At 57.0% G+C, this 15,109-nt stretch overlaps 2 protein-coding genes across 7 annotated transcripts in view; one reads left to right on the top strand and one right to left on the bottom strand.

Moving 5' to 3' along the window:
- BAZ1B (bromodomain adjacent to zinc finger domain 1B) overlaps positions 1-6,739 on the top strand; it is an 82,458-nt gene extending 75,719 nt beyond the window's left edge. For 2 of the 3 annotated variants that reach the window (XM_021086315.1, XM_005661976.3), the window contains 5 exons: positions 591-706; positions 3,043-3,188; positions 4,224-4,327; positions 4,582-4,954; positions 5,259-6,739. In XM_021086315.1, the coding sequence (XP_020941974.1) occupies positions 591-706; positions 3,043-3,188; positions 4,224-4,327; positions 4,582-4,939 (724 nt within the window). In that variant the 3' untranslated portion in view covers positions 4,940-4,954; positions 5,259-6,739. The remainder of the gene's footprint in view (positions 1-590; positions 707-3,042; positions 3,189-4,223; positions 4,328-4,581; positions 4,955-5,258) is intronic. The other variant, XM_003354497.4, reaches the window with a different exon arrangement.
- On the bottom strand, positions 5,388-14,906 carry FZD9 (frizzled class receptor 9). 4 transcript variants are annotated; one of them, XM_021086317.1, is made up of 6 exons: positions 14,773-14,906; positions 14,332-14,433; positions 11,306-13,992; positions 11,017-11,091; positions 8,784-9,817; positions 5,388-8,392 (listed from the first exon to the last, which is right to left on the bottom strand). In XM_021086317.1, the coding sequence occupies exon 3, from the start codon at positions 13,175-13,177 to the stop codon at positions 11,402-11,404; it is 1,776 nt and encodes a 591-aa protein (XP_020941976.1). In that variant the 5' UTR covers positions 13,178-13,992; positions 14,332-14,433; positions 14,773-14,906; the 3' UTR covers positions 5,388-8,392; positions 8,784-9,817; positions 11,017-11,091; positions 11,306-11,401. The 4 variants fall into 4 exon arrangements, with proteins under 4 accessions (XP_020941976.1, XP_013850984.2, XP_013850981.2 ...); XM_013995530.2 differs by having other exon boundaries at positions 5,388-9,349; positions 9,646-9,817; XM_013995527.2 differs by having other exon boundaries at positions 5,388-8,894; positions 9,646-9,817.

Here is a 15,109-nt window from a genome sequence, read left to right as displayed (position 1 = left end):
CCTAAGAGCATTACTCGGTTATTTCTCACTCCATTCCAGCTACACTTAGAGAGATGAGGCACGCTGCTCCGAAATGGTGGGGCTTTGGACCAGCTGTTCTGAGCTGGGATTACCAGTGCTTTGATGTTGTGGTCATGGACAAGCTGTTTCGGCCCCTGGAAGGGCCGTCAAGGTGCAGTAACACCTGTCTGGGCTGTTTACCTTTCAGTCCACTCCAGAGTTGGGGACAGTTTTTAATACCTGAAATGTTACACTATCTGGCTGTTTTTATGAAACAAAAGGAGCAGAACTTTGTATTGTTTTGTGTGTCGAGGGGTGGGGTTGCATTTTGGTCTTGGTTTTTGTTGCCATGGGTGTGTCTTATCCAAAGGTTTGGGGCCTGGTGGAGGAGGCAGGGTGTTGAAGCTCAGGTTTTCATTCTGCTTCCTGTGCCCTGGCTTGGATTCACGTTCCCTCCCCTCAGCATCAAATCTGGGTCTATCTAGTCTGTGAAGAGGGAAGGGTTGCTGGGATTTATGTGGGACTTGACCTTTCCTAGGACCGCTCTGGCCTGTATCTGTGTTCTCTACAAGCAGTGTCTTCCCCGACAGGAATTACACCGAAGAGTCTTCCTCTGAGGACAGTGAAGATGATGAGAGCGAGGAAGAGGAGGAGGAGGGGGAGGAGGAGGAGGAGGAGGAGGACTATGAGGTGGCTGGTTTGCGATGTAAGTATTCAGTTTGCTTTTATGTTAACCCCATGGTCTTCTACGGGGACTTGGAAAGACCGAGTTGGCAGTAGAGACCCAGCGTCTCCACTGGGCCGTCTCCCTTGTCTCGCGTGTGGTGGTGGGGGGGTCGCTCAGCCTCCTGCTAGGAGGTTCAGAAGGCCAGTTAACTACCTTCCTAGGAGGAGGTTGGGTAGCTTGGTCTCAGAATATCAAACTGTGGCAGATTCACTTGGTCCAAGATTTAGTGGCGCGCACGAATGTGTACGACAGGTCTGCTGGTTCTGAACCCTTTAGCCAGGGGACGCGGGTCTGGGCCCATCACCGTCCCGAAGTTCTTTTGGCCTCAGGTGCAGTGTTGCTTTTAGAGAAGTTATTTTTTTCTCTGGCTAACAGTGATTTTTCACTTCCCTAAAGTGTGCAGGGCTGTAGATTTGCTAGTTTGGAAAGAGAGGACTTTTCCTGGTTTAGGCAGAGTTGTTGAGAAGTTTCTCAGTGGGTGTCCGCAGGGGTAAAGACTTCAGCATTTATGCTCACCTTGTTCACCTTTAATCTTTCATGTTCATTTTCCATGACGCTTTGGCAATTGTGACATCTTAGCAGCCCCCTTCTTTGCAAAATGTACCCTTCTTCAAAGGTTCATACAAGATTTTGAGGCGCTTTTGAAAGAGGCACAGTTCCCACGATCATAGCTCCCAGAATGATCGTACTAGGTATAAGGAAACGGGATGTGTGGCATGCCCAGTCCTTGCACTGGTACCACGAAAGCCTGGGGGCTTTGGGCTCGTACCCCTACTCCTATCTTACCTAGTCCTGCAGGTTTTAATTTGGGACACCTACATTTCTCTCTTTGCTATAGGGCTGCTTTTGTTTGTTCCCAGGACATGGTTTTTCCGGTGTCCGGGGTAAGGAGGCAGGTAGTCTATTAGCCCTGCATTACAGAGAGACCACTGAGTACTGCCCCAGAGTGGTGATTTGGACGTGTGCTTGTCTGGGAATGGATGTTTTTTTGTTTGTTTGTTGTTTAGGGCCACACCCGTGGCATATGGAGGTTCCCAGACTAGGGGTCAAATTGGAGCTGTACCTGCCAGCCACAGCGACTCCAGATCCGAGCTGTGTCTGTGACCTATACCACAGCTCATGGCAACGCTGGATCCCTGACCCACTGAGTGAGGCCAGGAATGGAACGTGCGTCCTCATAGATGCTAGTTGGGTTCATTAACTGCTGAGCCACAATGGGAGCTCCTGAGAACAGATTCTGAATGTGATGATGCACTGGTTTTTATTTTCCAAGTAATGGCGCCTTTCTACTTGGGAGTTACTGCTCTTTCCCAGGAATTGTTCCCGCTCCATGTTTCTAGAGCCTTTTCTGCTAAATGGGTCTAGGAAGTATTGGGTATTTCAGAGCCTCTTGTCTACTCTGCCTCTTAGGCTACCAAAGGTGTGGTTCCCTAGTGCAACTCAAGGCCCTGGGCTGGTGCCTGTCCCCTTCATCCTGTGTTTCTTCCTTGGCATCAGCTTCTTACTCTCACTAGCCTGGTCCTGAACCTACGGAACCTGAAATAGTCAGTGAAGGGTCATTCGTCTGCTGGTAGAATAGAAAACATTATTCATTGATTCTCTGTATACCCCCTTCTCTGTCCAAGTGCCCCTCCCCACTTTCCAGGGGACACTCTGCTTAGGGAGTGGCCTTGAGCCAGTCCTTAGGGAGCGTCGTTTCCTGAGGCTCTGCTGAGAAGTGGTGGTGGCTTGTCTGACATGGGGCGCCTGTTGTAGACCTGAGACATGGGCGTCTTGAGTGCCCTTGTGTTTTTCACTCTCTCTGTGGGGAAATCCTGGGCGGAGCTCTTATGGCCTTGACCTGGCCGGTCTGTGGTTTTTAGAAATGCAGGAAGGCAGGCCTGGGGCTAGCCTTAAATGGGATTCAGTGAGGAAGCCTTCACGTAAGTTCCTCACACAAGTATCAGCTTTTGCTCCGACAAGATTGTGGGGATGCGTGTCGGCTTTTTCTCCGGAGTGAGTCCGTTTGCAGTTGACTCCTTCCAGGCTGTCATTCCTGGGAGTAACTGAACAGGGTAGGGACAGAGGGTGGACGTCCTGAGGGGACTGGCCTTCTCAAGAGGCTCTTAACGGGTCTTCGGCAGTTGATGAAAGGTATCCGTTCTTCCCCTGCTGCTGCTGCCTTCAAGGGTCCTGTGAGGGAGGCAGGAGACAGACCAGCGAGAGCACCTCCTAACTAGGAGGCCGTTGCTTTGCCTGTCCAGAGTGTCGCCCCTTCTGCAGGCGTGCTCCCTGTGTCCGCAGTTCTGCTCTGATTGCGTATTTTCTTATTTCAGTGAGACCTCGAAAGACTGTCCGGGGCAGGCAGGGTGTCGTCCCTCCCGCAGCAAGGCCAGGCCGACGACCGGGTAAGAAGCCTCTTCCTACCAGGAGGTCTCGGCCGAAGCCACCACCCGTAGACGATGCTGAGGTTGATGAGCTGGTAAGAATTCTCTCTCGTTGGCCCTCGAGCATCTCTGGTTTGCATCCCCGGGTCCAGCATCAGGACTTCATCCGGCGGCAGCTGGGCGCCTCCCCCACTGCTCCCTCCTCCGTGACTCTGGAGACGGAGGCGGCGCATGGGCGGGCCCACGGGCAGAGGAGGCAGCGGGCTCTCTGGGCACAGCTATGTCCGGCATCCCCTGCTACAGTCTGCCTCGGCTCCGCTAGTTCACAAGCCGCCTGCGTCTCGTTAAGGATTTTTAAATAGTATCCATGTGTCTCCCGCGGCTCCGAGGGGCTGGGTCTCTCGAGGGAATGCCAGCAATGCTGGAGCCTCACTTAACTCTTGGGTCTTTTGCCGACAGTTGTCATGGGAGGAACGTCACCCTCCCCTCTGCTCCTCAACCAATGTCATTTTAGTGGTTTTGCTCTAGGTTGCACTTGAGCTTGAAAGGAAAGGCTCTTGAAAACAGACCACTTGTTTTGACAGATGCGGCTGGAGTTGGAGGTGGGCTGGGGATGCCTCCCGCTGGCCTGGTCCTAACCCCTTCAAGCCCAACGCCTGCTGCTGTGGGTCACGGCCTGTCCCCAGCCCCCACCCCGAAGGGAGCCCCCATGCCTTTCTCTTCAGTCCCTTAGCTGCTCCAGCCCGCAGGGGAGAGCCCAGAGAAGAAATGGAACCTTTTTGCTTCCCTCAGACACTGTTCCCGTACAAACCTGGCTGAGGGTCGTCCCCATAACACCCATCTCTCCGCAGTTGCTTGTTTTATAGTCTCCCGTGGTGTTGGCGTGACCCAGGTCCACCTGCTTTCAGGGGGCTGGTGTCCTGGTGACAGTGGCCCTCTCTAGCGGGCCCCTAGCAGGACTGCCGCGTGTCCTCCGCGGCTCTGATCACCAGCTCCCCGGGAGGGAGTCGGGGGGTCCTGACCCTCTCTGCTCCGAGAAGACAGCTGAACCTTTTCAAGCAGCTCGACACTTTCCTGCTCTGCCCGCTCCTGCCAGAGCTCAATAGCAGGTCTTCGTTCTTTGGCGCCAGGTGCTTCAGACCAAGCGGAGCTCCCGGAGGCAGAGCCTGGAGCTGCAGAAGTGCGAGGAGATCCTCCACAAGCTCGTGAAGTACCGCTTCAGCTGGCCCTTCAGGTGAGCTCCGTGGCCTGGGGCCTGCCGCCGGCCCAGGGTGCACCAAGCTGAACCCCGGCACTACCCACCCCCTTTCCGGGCTTCCCTCACCACGGGGAAGTGAGTTTCCCAAACAGGCAGCGCACTCTGCCTACAAGGTGAACACCGGGTGGGGGGGACGCAGGGGGGCGTTCTGGGGCCGCTGGTTTGATGACCAGGTTTCCGTCCAGTGGATTCGAGGCGGTGCTGACCTCGCCCCGGGGCTCTTCTGGCAGGGAGCCTGTGACCAGAGACGAGGCCGAGGACTACTACGACGTGATCGCCCACCCCATGGACTTCCAGACGATGCAGAACAAGTGTTCCTGTGGGAGCTACCGCTCTGTGCAGGAGTTTCTCGCCGACATGAAACAAGTGTTTACCAACGCCGAGCTTTACAACTGCCGCGGCAGCCACGTGCTGAACTGCACGGTGAAGACAGAACAGTGTCTGGTGGCTCTGTTGCATAAACACCTTCCTGGCCACCCGTACGTCCGTAGGAAACGCAAGAAGTTTCCCGATCGGCTTGCCGAAGATGAAGGGGACAGTGAGCCAGAGCCTGTTGGGCAGTCCAGGGGACGAAGACAGAAGAAATAGAGAGGCAGGGCCCTGGTAAGGGAGCGGAGGTCGGGAAGGGCGAGGGAGGGTGGGAGGGAGGAGAGAGCGAGCTGGAGAAGACCGTGGAAGGGCGGGGAGCCCAGGAACGCCTGTCGTCCCGAGTCTGGGCCGCGTTTCCAAAACTCTCCACGGGCCTTAACCCAGCAGAGCACTCTGGAGAGCCTCCTGGCGGCCAGTGGTCTCTCCCCAGACACACTGTGCGGGGTGGGGGGCCTTAACCCCCCTTGCCGAGCGTCTCCGGGAAGAGTCTGAGGACATGGCTTCTCTTGTGACCGCTTTTCCTTTCTTCTTTCCTAAGGTCCCTCCCACTTTGGCCACCAGCACAGTGCCAAGCCCTCTGGTCTCCAGGGGAGGGATTACTGTATTCCGTAGACGGATGAGGGGTGATGAGGCCCACGGGGGAGGTAGTGGCCGTGTTTTTCATCTATATTTATACGCAGTCTTGTTTCTTTAAGCCCGTGCTCTGTCTCTCCCCGCTCTCCCTCAGGTGACGGTATCAGTGAGTGCCATACCGAATTCTGTATTCACCAGCAGCACGAGAGAGGTGTGGTCTGTTGAGTTGATCTTGGCAGAGTAAAGGGACATGTCCCGCAGCCATTCCCGAATACCCCTCCCCTCCTTCGTGACGGCTCTCTCCCCACTCCCGCCCCGCCTCACCCCGGCAAAGAAAAAACCTAAGGCACTTCACTCAGAGACTGGAGCCCTGCTTGTAACCAGGCATAGAACCTTGACTTTGATGGGTCTGGCAGAAGGGTGTTGGAGCCCAGCCCACCCACATACCAGACAAGCTCTTAGGGGAGCAGAAGAAAAGCAGGAAGAATTTAAATGTTTAATTTTTTTTAAATTGACTTTTCTAGTTATTAAAAGTTGCTTGTTTCAGCAGTGATCTTGTATAAAGAACATCTTGTAAAAACATTTCTGTCGTCTTGCTTTGGCACATGTACAGTACAATTTATATGATAAGGTGTTTGCTTTACTTTTGCCCGTTTCCTCCTCAGCCCATGCTCCCCGTTAGAGAAGCTGGGCTGGGGCCATCGGGGCAAGCAGTGGGGACCTGGTCGGGACAGCCCTCTGCCTGCCCTGGTGGCTGTTGCTGCCGCCTTCACCTGCAGCCGCCCCTGCCATGTGGTTCAGGCTTCAGACTCGGGACTCCCTGAGAACCCGAGTCCCTCCGTGCCCAGTGTCAGGGTGGGGGATGGAGGGGCTCAGCGGCCCCTTCCTGCAGTGAGTCTAGCGCTAGTAGTTATGTTGAGGCCAGACTTTGTAGTCTTCTTTCCGTCTTAAGGGCAGATTTTGATAAAAATGCAAAACAGGGTTTAATTTTCTTTTCTATCAACTTTGAATTTGGAAATTTGGAGCACCTAAGCTCTTCTGTACCTATTTAAATGAAGGGAAAAGAACTTTACCGAGGGGACTGCCGCTCACAGAACCTGAGAATAAAGCCTCTGAAAGTGAACCTTCAAGGTGTGGTCGCTGTCTCCGGCCTCCCTGGCATTTGCTCCAGGGGCTGCTGGGCAGGTCTGCTGTCCTGGGCCTGGAGTGAGTTAGCACTGACGTATGGTTTCACAACCCCAGTCGCCAACCCCTTCCCTGCCTCTTACCCTAGAGCCAGTCTGTTCTTGTTAACAGTGAGAATTCTGTGTTCCCACTTCAGTGACACCTGAGTTGTTTGTTGTTTTTTAAATTGTCTTTAAGGAGGAAGGGCCCCATTAAAGGGTAAACTTGTAATAAATTGGAATTTCAAATAAACATTATGTACTTGTGTTTATAAAAAAGAAACACTGCTGGTGAATTTTTCTTTGTGCTCTTGGAGGTTGTAGTGGACAGTGCAGTCCTGAGCGCCGTTTCCCATGGACTCCTGGAACCAGTTCTTGGGGAGAGGACCTCTGACTTAGTCTTTTTAACCACAGGTCAGATCCATCTACTCTGTTTCTTTGCTCTGGGTAATCAAAGCTATGACCTTCAAGCCTCTTGTGGCCATGACTCTGTCCCGGTAACCCCGTAATTTCCTTTGAAACGTAGAGGGGTCAGGAGGAGGTTTTGTTGTGGGGGTTCTTGGGTTTTCATTTCTTTTTAAAAGGGCCGCACCACGGCATGTGGAAGTTCTCAGGCTGGGGGGTTGAATCAGACCTGCAGCTGCCAGTCTACCCCACAGCCACAGCAATGTGGGATCTGAGCCGCATCTGCCATCTACACCACAGCTTACGGCAACGCCAGATCCCTGATACACTGAGCGAGGCCAGGGATTGAAGCCATCCTCAGGGACTCTAGTCAGGTTTGTATCCCCCTGAACCACAATGGGAACTCCCAGGAGGAAGTTTTTTTTAATGAGAATTTGTGTAGTTCTTCAGGACTTAATTTTGGGGAAACTCCTGACATTATAAAGTATTTTGCAAGGAAAACTTCAAAGTACACAAAAAGAATGGAAATGTAACGAATTCCCACATACTCAGCTTAACAATTCTACCACATACCCAATGTTCACTGCCTTCATTTATTTTTTATGCTGGGAGGTTTTATAAAGTCAGAGTGGTTGTTTTGAGGAGGTCACTGCTGGGTGGTGACTTGCCTGTGGAATTCCGTGGTTTTGCAGAGCCCCCTGTCTGATCCCATTTACTGAGAAGTGACACCGCCCATTCCTGACCAGCTGCATCAGGATGGCACAGGGAAAATGGGAAGAAATGAGGAGAAACCTAAGCCCTGGGTGCGGGTTTTGCCACTGACTCCCACTGTGGCCTTGGTGAGCCTGGGCTTCAAGCCAGCTCTGCGCCGAGCACTCAGGGATTTTCAGTCCTGCAGGCGAGGAAGTGGTTTGCCCCAAGGTCAAGTTGAACTTGACCTGCCCTCAAGCTCCAGAGGGCTACTGCTGAGCGTTTTCTACACAATCATGGTTGAACTTAGGGCTCCCAGCCCACCCACTTCTGCTAAGTCCTGTTCCTAGGGTGAGTTTCTTAGGCAACATGAGGAGAGTGCCCTCGGGGCCTTGTCACCTCACCTAGGGTTTGTATCTGGTCCTATTAAACCATCCCAGCCCATTCCTCCCTAGCAAGGTGTGACCTTGGGGAGACACCAAATTTTGGTTGACTGCTGCATACAGAGACAGGAACTTTCTTCTTGAGGACAAGGATCTGAGCCTTTACCCTGACAGTCACCCAAGACCTCGTCCTCATCCTGCCTTACTCTTCCTCCTCCTAGAACCCGGCCCTGGGGAGAGGGCACAGTCAGGTGGCCATGAGGTGGTGACTGGATTCCAAAGCAGCTGCTCAGGCAGTGCTGCTTCCACACGGGAACCATGTCTCCACCTCGCCCGAGAGCCAGGGTCCCCTCAGGCAGGCACCGAGTGAGGCTCTCAACCAGGGGAAAGAGGAGGCTGCTCTTCGTGACCATCCGGGGCCTCCAGGCCTCTTCCCACCTACGACCATCCTGGAGGTCCTGCAGGGTGGGACCGAGAGTGGGGCGTGTGGGCAGCTACTTGACCCCCCAGCGCCTCTCAATCTGGCCTCAGTCAGGGTCACCCTTGCTGACTCCAAACTTTCAATTTTTTCCCTTGAAATGAGACTGAAGGGTCACGGTTCAGAAGTTCCCCCTAGAACAAGCTCAGGCTTGACGCTCGCGGACGGGCTTGGCTGCTGGACCCCAGCTCAGTGCGCTGCTCTGAGGGCCCTGTGCTGGGCTCCCGGGCACACACTGCACAGGCCAGCAGGGGCTGGCTTTGGAGGCGTCTATACTGGGCTCTGGGCTCCCTGTTGGTGGGTGGGGAGAGGTCCCACTGGGGGACAGGACAGAACACCCTAGATCGTAACACCCACCGTGCCCATCTCACCCCAGGCCCCGGCGAATCCGTGGTGTGGTGACGTCACAGAAGCTCTGGAGGCCATAGTCTCCCTGGGTTGTGTGATCTGGAGCCAGCCAACCCTTCCAACACTTCCCTTTTCTGTAAAATGGGGAGAGGAGGATCAGATGGAGGATTTCTGCAAGAGGTCTTTAAATACCGCTTCCTTCTTCATTTTCCTCCCGGCTCTGGGCCCTTTCCATAGTGTGGCCCAGCGCTGAAGCACCTTAGCTGGCAAGGGCTACCCTCCCTCTCAAGTCCTAGCCCATGGAACTGCATCAGCCTCAAAGCAGAACCTCCTTGGGGCCGGTCCTGGCTGCACTGCCCCCCCGCCCCCATCCCAGGTGTCTTGGAAGCCAGTCTTGCTTCTGCTGAGCAGGACATAGCCAGGCGCCACTCCCAGCACCGTCCAGTCCACTGACTGGCAAGGAATCGGTGAACCAGTGCCACTCCTCATGCTTACCCTTCCCTCCACGCTTGGCCCAGACCCATCCCTTGCCTTTCTCCTCTGTCTCCAGAATCCTCTCCTTCGGCTCTAGCCGCTCCTGCTCGGCTTCCTGCAAATCTGACCTGTAAGCCTGGCTGAGTGCAGCCACTGCCCCTCCCATTCCCACCTTGGGCCCCCATCCCCTTTAGGAAGCTCATCTTGTTTCTCAGGGACCCTCCCCGGGGAGTTGCAAGGTCTTAGGGTCAAAGAAGGCACTTAGGGTGTGCTCTGTGAGGAGGGGAGGATTTGGGTGAGGAGTGGGGAGTTTTCCACGTACAAGAAGCCAAGGTAGAAGAGTTGCCAAATTCTCCTGTCCTTGCGAGGGACAGCCCTTTCCTCCTCCCCTCCTGAGGGGGCTGACCTCACCTGCCAGAGCTCCATTTGGTTTCTTTCTTGTTCCTGTGAGACTGGTCATTGGTGCAGGGTCAAGGGCTCTGGCCAGAGAGGGCCTGGGTTTGGGGCCCAGCCCTATTACAACAGGAAGCAGTTGACCTTGGGCCTCTCCTTGGCTGGCAGTGGGGCTGGACCCTGGGGCCTCCTGGCAGTGACAATGTCATGCACTCAGGGACAGTAACCAAGACCCTCCCCTGGCTGGAGTCACAGTAGCCAAAGCCGGGGCCAAGATAGGACCCTGAGGTCTTAGCCCACACTTCTGGGTCTCCAGGAGGGCCACACAGAGGTGGTGCAGGTCCGAGTAGGCCGGGGCCTCCCTGGCACACAGATCCATGCAGCACCTCTTCCTAGCCCGTCTCGGACACCAGCGTGCAAGCCGCCCCAGCAGAACCCTGCACACACCCCTGCTCCTCTCCCTTTAGGAGCTGGGGGCCCAACTCCCACTACCCTCAAGGGCTTCCTCTCTCTCTGCCTGGGTCTGCTACCAAGATGCCCACATAACAATCCGGCCCCTCCCCACCCAGAGGGACGAGGGGGTGGGCTAGGTGCCACGACTAGGGCCCCAAGGAGTGAAGTGGCCACAACAATCTTCAAATGCAATGAAGACAGTCAGAGTCAGGCCTTGGCCCTCAGGCCCCAGGGGACAGCAGGCTGGGATACCAAGACAGTGGGAGCAGGTCCTGTGCCTCTGGGGGAAACTTGGAGATGAGGTGATGCCCTCGTTTTTTTTTTTTTTTTTTTTTTTTTTTTTTTTTTTTTGTCTTTCTATCTTTTAAGGGCCGCACCCGAGGCATATGGAGGTTCCCAGGCTAGGGGTCGAATTGGAGCTGTAGCCCCCAGTCCATGCCACAGCCACAGCAACTCGGGATCCAAGCCGTGTCTGCGACCTACACCACAGTTCACGGCAGCACCGGATTCTTAACCTACTGAGTGAGACCAGGGATCGAACCCTCAACCTCATGGTTCCTAGTTGGATTCGTTAACCACTGAACCATGACAGAAACGCCTGCCCTCGTTTTTTATACCAACAAGGAAATCAGAGCCTTAACCACAGCCCCTGAACAGGCAAGACTCCCCAGGGCCAGAGGGGGACGTCATCCCAGGGGATTCCCTGGGTGTCCCAGCAGTCATCGCCCAGTCCCACTTAGGAGCAAAGACCAGTGAGTGAGAAAAACACCCTCCCTGCCCAGAATCTGCGAGTCCTGCAAAACAGAGCTGTTTCAGGACGTTCTCCTGATTGGTGGGGAGCCAGAAAACAGGGGCCAGGGGATGAGCCCCGCCCCACTCCCTCACCCCCGAACTCTGCGCACCAGGGAGACTCCTGCAGGGCCCTCAGCCTCCTACCTTCCCCCTTTCCAGTCCAGAGAAGACTCAGCGGTGCCACATGGGGGTTTATTCCAGTCACGGCTTCCAAAGAAACTCAACAATAAATTACATCATTAAATAAATTCTGCTGGGCTGTGCCCCCTTTTCCCCCTCCTCTCCCCGCTCCCCCCAGCACCGCCAGGCCCTGTGGGGACTCCGCTAGACCCTCCCCTGTCCTAGGCAACGGGGAGTGAGGCTCACAGGTCCTGACAAGTGAGGGTTGAAGGAGAGTTTCCCCGTCCTGGTCCTCGGGTCCCCTTGCACTCACTTGCTTGACCTTGACAGCTGGGCAGCTGCTAGTCAGCTGTCTCCTCCGGAGGGGGGCTAGGAGGGGGCAACAGCCGCCCCACGCAGGCCTGTGTCCCTAGAGGTGTGTGGGGTTCTCCAGAGAAGGGTCCGTCTTAGTCATGTGCAAGACCACAGTGGGGGCCTTATAGTGGCAGTGGGTGCCACGGCCATAGCCCCCGGAGGCCCGGCAGGCCTTTGCCCGGGCCCTGCCAGCTGCCATCTTGCGGTGGCACAGACTCTGCCAGGTCTGGAAAGTCTTGGAGCTCCATACCCAGACGCCGCTGGTGATGCCCACCACCAGTGACATGAAGATTTTGAGCATAAAGACAGCCACAGTGGGCACCGAGCCATCCTGCAGCGAGCAGTCCCTCCGACCCCCGGGCAAGGTGGCTGCTGAGCAGGGCTGCTCTGTGGCCCGCAGGCGCCAGAAGTCCATGTTGAGCCGTTCGTAGACGTAGCACACAATGACGCAGGTGGCGGGCACTGTGTAGAGGATGGAGAAGACCCCGATCTTCACCATGAGCTTCTCCAGCTTCTCTGTGTTGGTGCCCCCGGTCTTCATGATCTTGCGGATGTGGAAGAGGGCCACGAAGCCGGTCAGGAGGAAGCTGGTGCCCAGGACCAGATAGCAGGAGAGGGGCACCAGCACGAAGCCCGTGAGCGCGGCTGCATCCATGTTGGCCACGTAACAGAGCCCAGTCAGCTCATCCCCTGCCACCTTGCGCAGGGTCAGGATCACAATGGTCTTGAGCGCAGGCAGGCCCCAGGCCACCATGTGGAAGTAGCTGCCATGCGCCTCGATGGCCTCGTGGCCCCATTTCTTGCTGGCCGCCAGGAACCAGGTGAGAGTCAGCACCACCCACCACAGTGAACTGGCCATGCCAAAGTAGTAGAGCAGCAGGAAGACGAGGGTGCAGCCGGTGTTCTCCAGGCCCTCCTGGATCACGTAGAGGGCACCTGCCTCCTGGTCGCAGGCCACGCTCTGGGCCCCGGCCACCGCCCGGATGAGGAAGGCTAGCGAGTAGACGTTGTAGCACATGGAGAGGAAGATGATGGGGCGCTCCGGGTACTGGAAGCGGTGAGGCTCCAGCAGAAAGGTGAGCACAGTGAAGGCAGTGGAGAAGAAGCACAAGGCCGACCACACTGCCATCCAGACGAGCGCGAAGTCCTTGTCGCGCCGAGACCAGAACACCTCGACGCCAGGCCCGCAGCGCGGCGCGCATGAGCGGCTTTTCTCCACATACTGGAACTTCTCCGGGTTCTCACAGGTGCCACCGCCAGGGCCCGGGGCAGCATCTCCGGGGGGCCGCGCGGGTCGTGGTGCCACGGGCAACATGCCCAGTCCCTTGTGGGGCTCGGCAGGGCCGGCCGTGGCATTCTCAGGCGCCTCCATGCAGAGGGCGTGCGGGTCGTTGCGGGTGGGCAGCCGGGCACAGTCAAGAGAGTCTGGCCAGCCAAAGTTGAACTGCTCCATGATAGGCGCACAGCGCTGGCGCGCCTGCTCGCACATGGGCCGGCAGGCGGGGATGGGCGTCGAGACCTGGTCTGTGCACATGGGCGCGTAGAGCGAGCACAGGAAGAAGCGCAGGTGGCTGTGGCAGCCGTACTGTACAAGCGGCGCGAACTCGGCCAGCTCGGCGGCCGCCTCGCCCTGCGACGTGTGGCCCAGCAGGTTGGGCATGCGGGTCAGGTTGTAGCCGATGCCGCGGCACATGGGAATCTCCACCGCCTGGCACGGCGCGGGACCGCGCCCGCGCTCTGGGTCGAAGCGGCCGATCTCCAGCGCTGCGCCGCCCGCTGCCGCCAGCAGCTGCCACAGCAGCAGCGCCCGGCGGAGTGGCGGCACGGCCATCCCGGGTGGCCCCGGTCGAGGGCGGGAGGGCGGCCCCGCCTCACTCGGGCCGCGCCGTCCGGCGCCCCCGTGCCCACCCGCCACGGTGTGGAACAGGGGCCATAGCCCAGCTGGCCGCCTGTGTCCAGGTGTCGCCAGGCACCCAGGGCAGCGCGCGGGGAAGCCACCCAAAAGAGAGGAGGCGACGAGCCACCACCGCCGCCGCCGCCACCGCCACTCCAGCGGCTGCTGAGCCAGAGCGGACGCCGCCTCCCGGGGCCGTGGCTACAAGCCTCTGGGTGGGGCGCCCGACGGACACGCCCAGGGGCGGGCCCTCCATGCGCCGGACACACCCCTAGTTAGGCTTTAAAGGCGCCGCGCCTCACAGCTGTGCTGGGGCACCACCGGGGTGTGGGCCAGTGGAGCTGGGTCTAAGAGTAACCTCGTCTGCCAGCTCACACCTCAAACGCGATTCTTCCCCTTCTGCTGCTGTCCAACCTCTCCCCACACCTTACCAGTCAGCCCGTAGAGTTCCCTGCCCCTGTTCCGGGTCCCCCCACCCCCTGCCATGTGGGACCCCTTGACCATAGACTATGGGACAACATAAGCGCAGCCTCTGCCTCTTCAGCAGCTGTATGTGACTTTGGGCTCTTTGCGCTGAGCCTCAGTTTCCTATCGGGTAAAACTGGCAGCTAATCCTGTAAAATGAACAATTCATTTGCTGCTCATGTGCTGCTTACCCGGCACGCTGCACACTTGACCACACTGTCTCTTCTCCACAATCCAGGAATGGCACCTTCTCCCTGTCTCAGATGGGCTTCTGCAGAGACGTCGCCCTATCAACGGGAGGCTCTACTGTCCGGGGTGCCCTCTGTCACCTCAGGACCCCTTGAAAAGTGCTCCCCACAGAGCTAGAGGACCCAGTCTCCCTCTGCCCCTTCCCCTCCTGCCCCGCACTCCCTTGGCACAGGCTTTCTCTGTGAATTCCTCTCTGCCCAGGAAACCTGCTGTTCTCTAGTGCTGCCTCCACCACCCTGCCAGCGCCCTCCTAGCGCCCTCCTCCCTTCTGCGTCTGTGGAGGGGTGATGTATGGTGACATCCCACGGAACATTTTAGTTCATGCCACGCCTTCCTCACCTAAACCTGACAGCTGTGGGGATGATACCATTACTCACCCTGCTTCCACGGCATGGGCAGCACCTAGACCGCAGGGAGCGGGGAGGACTGTCCTCCTTTTTGTACAGATGGAACCAGTCCTAGGGGTACGGCTCAGCCTGCTGGGGACAAGTGTGACACTGAGTGAGGTGTGAGTCTGCAACCCCTGAACTGCCCACACCACACGAGCCATCCACCCTCAGGTTAGGAAGGTGTTTCTGACAGGTAGGGGTTGCCAGGGGCTGCCTGAATCCACCTGGAGTCCCAAGACCCCTCAGCCCTCCCTCTTCTTTGCCAGCTAGGTTCCCACTATGGTTCCTGGGTAGCTCTGGGGGTGAAACCCAAGTGCCATCCAGCAGGCCACCCAAGGGGCCCTGCTCTGGTCGGGGACTCCTTTAGAGACTGCCTCCCTCCTCCCGGCCCACTCCCACCTGCCCTCAGCCTGCCTGGCCTAGACATACCTGGAAGACTCAGACTCAGATTCCACGTGCACACTCAGCATAGGTCCAGCCCTCGCAGCTGCTCAGGGATGTTTAGTGGATGAAGGACCTGGGGAGTGACCTGCACTGCCAGGGGGCTAGAAGACTGGTTGAGGACCTAGGGTAAGTCAAGAGGGCTCACCTTACATGGCACACTGTGACCTTTTTAACTCTCGTAACAGCCCTGCGAGGAATTCTCTGACCGTTTTATAAATGAGAGACTGAGACTCAGAAAACTCAAGGTATGTGCCTGGGATTACAGCTCACCAGGGTCAGGACTGGCATTCAGGCTCTTCCTCTCCATGAGGCTGCCTGTCAC

The sequence above is a fragment of the Sus scrofa genome, chromosome 3 (assembly GCF_000003025.6).
Source record: "Sus scrofa isolate TJ Tabasco breed Duroc chromosome 3, Sscrofa11.1, whole genome shotgun sequence".
In the NCBI taxonomy this organism is placed as follows: Eukaryota; Metazoa; Chordata; class Mammalia; order Artiodactyla; family Suidae; genus Sus; species Sus scrofa.
The sequence above is the reverse complement of the archived record's forward strand: the minus strand, read 5'-3'. Positions and strand labels throughout refer to the sequence as shown.